This window comes from Nicrophorus vespilloides, unplaced genomic scaffold (genome assembly GCF_001412225.1).
Source record: "Nicrophorus vespilloides isolate i.1.1-1 unplaced genomic scaffold, Nicve_v1.0, whole genome shotgun sequence".
In the NCBI taxonomy this organism is placed as follows: domain Eukaryota; kingdom Metazoa; phylum Arthropoda; class Insecta; order Coleoptera; family Silphidae; genus Nicrophorus; species Nicrophorus vespilloides.
The window spans coordinates 5,031-11,438 of record NW_017096231.1 but is presented as its reverse complement, the minus strand read 5'-3'; the positions used below and the strand labels follow the sequence as shown (position 1 = coordinate 11,438).

The following is a 6,408-nucleotide window of genomic DNA, read 5'->3' as shown; positions in this document are numbered from 1 at the left end:
TACTATTAAACAACAAACTAAGTTGGGACGACCGGCTAAATTAACAATAACATAAAAAAGTAGAACAAGAGACATATATTGGGAACATTAACACAACTAGTTGGGACGACCAATAGGATTACAAAAAAAAAATGCTACGACAATTGGATGTGTGAAAAAAATAAACAAATATCTCCCAGACAATGTAAAAGCAGTGTACCATAGTATGTTTACCTCTAGGATGTGCTACGGTGTGGCGGTGTGGGGAAACACAACAAAAGAAAACATAAAAGCAAATAAGTTTACCTCGAGGATGTGCTACGGTGTGGCGGTGTGGGGAAACACAACAAAAGAAAACGTAAAAGCATTAACAAGACAACAAGCAAAGCTAAAAAATTATGTTTTCAAATAGCCGTGACACGCAGATACCGGATGTGGGGACACTGATAGAGGCACAGACAAACATTCTGATACACAAAATAGTAAAAAAAAAATTAAGACCCGGATAGGCCTGTCTTTTAGCTGCGACACCCATGATCTGAAATAAATGACCCGGATAGGCCTGTCTTTCGGCCGCGACACACACAATTATAACACGAGAGCGAGAGGAAATATTAGAATGGAACANAATTATAACATTCAACACAATTTTAGCATTATATGAAAATTACATAATGCAGGGCGTAGCACAATACAACATGGTTCCAGAGGAAATAAGAAGAGAAAATGACATGAAGAAGTTTAAAACAAAAATGATGTGTTGGATGCGGGATCGCAGAACGGGATCGCAGAACGAAGATATAGAACATGGTAAACCAACAAGCCCGCTCAAAATACCGGTTCCAAGGAGCGTACCGAAAGAACCGAACCTGAGGGGCATACACATATAAATACTAATAAAAATGTATAAAAAATATTGTAAAAATTGTATATAAATAAAAAAAATTAAATAAGAAGTTATACAAAAAAATATACATGGTATTGAGGTTCTTTAATTAATATAATAGTTTATAATTACTATAAGAAATGGTAAAATTTACTTTTTATTTTCCTGATCAATAGATTCACAATTATCTTCATGCACTGTTTACCGAAAAAAAGAAAAATGAAAATTCGCAAAAAAAAAGTATTAGGTTCTACTTACTTTTGTTTATTGAGTCCGAAATCAATTTGATCAACTTTCTAATTTTCGATATAATATTTTTTAAAACGTCATTATTTTTCATTATTATCTTTATGAAATTATTTATATCCATATGGGAATTTATTTTTTTTTAGATTATTTTTTTACGGATGAAGACGCGTCGAATTCTAAAATTTCTATCAGATCCGACTGCTTTTGAAACTTTTTTTTTTCACACAAACATATGATATTCAAATTATCATCAGCAGCATCCTGTATATATTAAATTAAAGTTTTATACATAGCGCAAACATTTTCCACATCCGAAAGTACATCTTTCCAATATATCTCTTCATTTGAATGCACAGTTTTACACCACTGCTGTCTGCGATTGTTAACAAAAGAACAAACAGTTCCGTTTCTTCCCTGAAGCTTCAAATAATTACTCTCAATAATATCTTTTACTCGGTGACGGCTGAAATCTTTATTTCGTTTTTTTAGATCCTTTTCAATAGTCTGCACATTAAACTTCTTATGATCAAGAAGTTCCAAAGAATCCTTTTTTAGTATGTTTATGCTCATTGTGTAAAAGTGTTTAATATATTAAAAAATGTATTAATTTATTTTTGAAAGTTAATTTTATATATTTTATAATTGGCACCAATAGAAATTAATAATGTAATGTTACACAACAAAGACTTCAAATTATATAGTCTTTTGTATAAATACCATTACAAATACATTTGCATATTTCTTTTAACCTATCGTAAAAAGAGTTCAAAAATAACAGTATAATTGTTTATATAAATAATAATCTAATACAATTATATTCATAAAAGTATATCTTTGTATATTTATAGCATGACAAATTATATTGGTGAATTGTTTTCTTTTAATTTATTTAAAATGACTAAACATACATAAAGATTTTCCGCCCTCTATAGTACTAAATAGCAAATTGGATCATAACAGTGGTTCCTTTTCGCGGATATATAAGTGAATGAGCGATAAAAAATATTGCGTGTTTGTATCATCCTCGTTACCCAGGTTTTATTTATTTTTGCCATTTTGTGTGTTAATTTTCGTCTGTTGTAAGAAATATATTGTGTGAGTATTTTTTCCCGATCAATCTTGTAGATTTTGTTACCCTTAGTTTTTGTTCAGATCATGACCACATCCAAACTGTGCGGAATTGAGGATACCGATGCGTGAAATGTTCGTAGATGTTTCAGACAACTAAAAAGCCATTTTGCGCCTATAAACAGATAAAATTGCGAATGTACGTTTTTTAATATCTACGATTCACGATCCTCGACGGAAATTGAATATTCGACAACGAATAAGTCAGCGATAACGACGAAAAATTGATCTTTTTTGTGGAAGATGTGAATAAGCCCATCATCAAAGCAGCAGAGCAACAAAACCAAGAAATTTCGAAGAACTGCATCGTCTCCACATCATTAGTTGCTGTTAAAATATCCATAGATAACTAAATTAGACGAAACACATACAAAAATAAAGTCACTGTTGAATACAAGGACACGAACCAAAACGGATAAGTAGAGAAGGAAGAACTACTTACTCAAAATGGACACCAGTTTAATTAAAATGAGAGCTGAAGAAATTTGTGTATTTTTGAAGAAACTTGTTGAGAAGGTTCAAATAGAATATGATAAAAGCACCGAAGTCATAAATTATCGCAAAGAAAAAGAAATGAGGGCACGCAAATATTTAGAACAGCAGGGAAGTTGCGGCACTATCAATTCATATGTCTCAAAACAGAGAGACCGGTGGTGTAATAAAATCTATTCAGAAAAACTAAAACATTATGGCGATGTTTTTGAGCATCTGGATAAAGTTAATGAAAACTATAGAAAATTGATTGAATATGTTCAGGAGATTAATTCAAATATAAGTGGACATTTAAAACAACAACTTTGGGAACAGCGAAATGTGGTTGCAGACATTTGGACAGAAACGTCTAATACATTAGATAAATATTTGGTAAAACTTCAATCACGTGTTGACATAATTAAATTCATAAATAAAATTATCAAGTATAACAAAGTACCTACACGAAAGATTATATTAGGTATCAATAAGACGATAAAATTAGTTACGGAAACAATATATTCGAGTAAGTACAATTAAAAAAAAATGCGTATTTTTTTAATTATTTTTTTTTTACAGTAAATAATTATGAAGCACACTCCATAGATTAGTAAATTATTGATTGATATTAATTTATTAAAAAATATTTAAATGTGTTTTAAAATTAATCCCATTTTATATTATTACGTAGAAGATAGATTCCATAACATTTATGACACCAAATTATTATATAATTATTGTACGACACAAACCTAAAAGGTAAATTATGTGATTTTTTATATTGTTTATTTAAATATAACTTTTGTTATATATTAGATATTTTATTTAAATTAGAATAAACGCATCTTGCTTTTTTATATTATGAATCTCATTTGATTTTGCTTTTTTTAATGTGTACTGAAATAGTCATTACATTATAAATTAAATTATTTTCAATTAAAGTGTAATGAAATTTGCAATTATAATCAAATTACTCTGTGGGTCAACAAAATTCACCGGTCGACTACAGATGTAACGGAATGTCATATAAACACTTTTATTTTAGCATAAAATATTTATTAACTAAGTTGATAGTTATAATTATTGGAAAATGCATTAAACAATTTTGTTACTATTAACATTAAAAATAAATCGATTTTTTCATTCTACAGCTAGTCCTGTTTTAAAATTTCACAACAAACTAAATTTTATATAATAAAGTAAAAATAAATTGTAAAAAAAAGTTACACATAATATTTTTGTAAGTATCAATGATAGTTTTTCTCTTTTTTTATTCAATTTATTTCTAATTTATTTAGTTCCTTGTTTAGTCCACTTTCAAATAGCCTGCGATATTATAGAAAATGAGGCCGATTAATAAATTTAAAAACTTTCGAATAATTGTTTAAAGAAAAAGTTGACTATTAAGTAATTTATAAAAGGAATATCAAATCTTGAAATGTGAATAAAGACGATAGTAATTTGACGTTTATTTCTGCATAAACAATCCTTGTTAAAATGTTAATTGCAGATTAAGAAAAACGCGGCAAAATAGCAAGCTTCCAGAAGATAATACGAACTACTAAATATTATCTACTAACAATGTTTTTTTCTTACCATTGAATGAAGCAGACACTAGTAAACCTGTGAGAGTGTATGTGAACAACACTGAAGAGGTAATTGATCAATTAATCAATATATTGAAATCACTACTAATTAATATTTTTTTCTTTAGATAGGATATATCAAACATGAATAAACGCGGACCAGGGAGGATTACGTGTTTTTTTATGTAAATTGATATTCGATAGACTTGCAAAGTTAAAGATTTCGACCAATTTCGACATTGAGAAAATTACAGACGAACAGTAGGAAGTAAGTAATATTTGTAGATATATATGAATATTAAATATATTATTAATGTACGTTTATATTCTGTTGCGTCAAATGATGTGACTCTTCTTCTATTTTCTACCAGCACCAGCCACCAGCAGAATCATGCTCCACTTGGCGGTCCACTAGACACATTTGCCAGTCACTTACTGGGGGTGTTTGTTTCTGTTTTGTTCCATTGTTAGGTTATCCCAGCATTCCTGCCCTTTCGGAGTGCTAGGACGAGACCCACTCTGGAACGGATTTACAAGTGTAAAGATATAGTTGCTGTTATATATGCTTGGTGGGTCCTTCGGAGGAATGCCAAAAAAAGTCGAGTACGTTCTGTATTCACCCGTTGTCATCAGCGTGTTGATGGATGTTGGAAGTGGACATTGCCTTCCATCAGTTTTCCTCAATTTGAACAGTGGAATATTGCAACGCAGAATTCTACAAGAATTGAAAAGGGCATGCAATTTCCATTTCTAAGCAAACTACAAACACATACATTACTTTTTGAAATACGACATACCGCTTTTAACGGTAAATGTTGTGGGAATAAAGAGATTAATGTTGTTGATTATTATTTACAAAAATAAAAAAAAGAATGACAAAAATTACGATAATTTACAAAATTTAAACTCCTCGAAGTACGCGACTGAATTACAACAAGATTAAATGGCAGGACTATCGCTCGCAGGTCTCGGAGGAAATGGTACGAACTACTGCTCCGAGTTGCAAGGAAATGTTCCCCAGAGACCGATAACATATGTTTCTCCCACAAACCGCCCTGCCCCTGGTGGGATGCGGAGTGTAGCGCTACGACGGAAAGAAGGAGGAAATTCCTTAGGATCTTCCATCACACGAGCAAACTGGAGCACCTAATTGCGGCCAGGAGAGTTATGGCCGAGACGCGTCGTCTCTTGAAACAAAAGAAGAGTGACAGCTTCAGAGATTTTTGCGAATCTTTGGTAAGGGAATCCCCCTCTACTCAGGTATGGAAAAATATCAGAGTGTTCAATAGAAGATTTATTCGAGAGAGGTTGCCTAGAATGAATGAACCGCTGTGGAGAGGTTCCTTCCTCAGAAGGCTCACCCCAGAGGAACCCCAACTCCCCATAGAAAAACTGGATCCTGCCCCCTACGAGGAAGATGATACTCTCAGCCGCCCAATCAACTCGGAGGAACTGGAGCTTGTTCTTTGCAATTCCAAGGACTCGGCGGTGGGTCAGAACGAGATCTCATATGACATGCTGAGGAACCTAGACGAGCACTCCAGAGCTCTTTTTAATGGCACGTTGATCTCCGGGATGGTGCCTTGCAGCTGGAACAGAGTTACCATTATACCTATTCTCAAGTGCAGTCTTCCTATCGCTCTGATCTCCTGCGTGCGAAAAACTTTGGAGACAATCATCAAGAACAGGCTGGAGATGTGGGCTTCCGCAAGGGTAGAGGCGCGGTGGACAACTTATACACTCTGGTTGCGTCAATATACAGGAAGGAACATGCTTGTTGTAGGGACTTGTGGGAAGAGGGGTCACAGATTAAAATCTGCTGGATCCCCTCTCATAAAGGAATTAGAGGCAACGAGATAGCTGACGAATTGGCCAACAATGCTCATCAATTCCAGATACTCGATATACGTTCCCAGGCCTTAAGGTGGAGGTAAGACCTATTACAACAGCTTCCCAACGGTCAAGTACAAACCCTGGTTCCATGAGATAAAATTCACGAGGAAAGCCGACATCTCGTTTCTCACCAGACTCAGTCTCGTTCCGGCCCTTTTCCACTGGATGGGCTGGACCGATGTGAATGTGGTAGTTTGGGTACGGTGAACCATTATT

At 33.3% G+C, this 6,408-nt stretch overlaps 1 protein-coding gene across 1 annotated transcript; it reads left to right on the top strand.

Annotated features, from left to right (window-relative positions):
* Positions 1-2,039: 2,039 nt before the first annotated feature.
* Positions 2,040-3,324, top strand: LOC108556362. Its single transcript, XM_017912443.1, has 2 exons — positions 2,040-3,239; positions 3,293-3,324. Exons 1-2 carry the CDS (start codon positions 2,690-2,692, stop codon positions 3,322-3,324), a joined length of 582 nt encoding a protein of 193 aa, XP_017767932.1. The 5' UTR covers positions 2,040-2,689.
* The last annotated feature ends 3,084 nt before the right edge of the window (positions 3,325-6,408 follow it).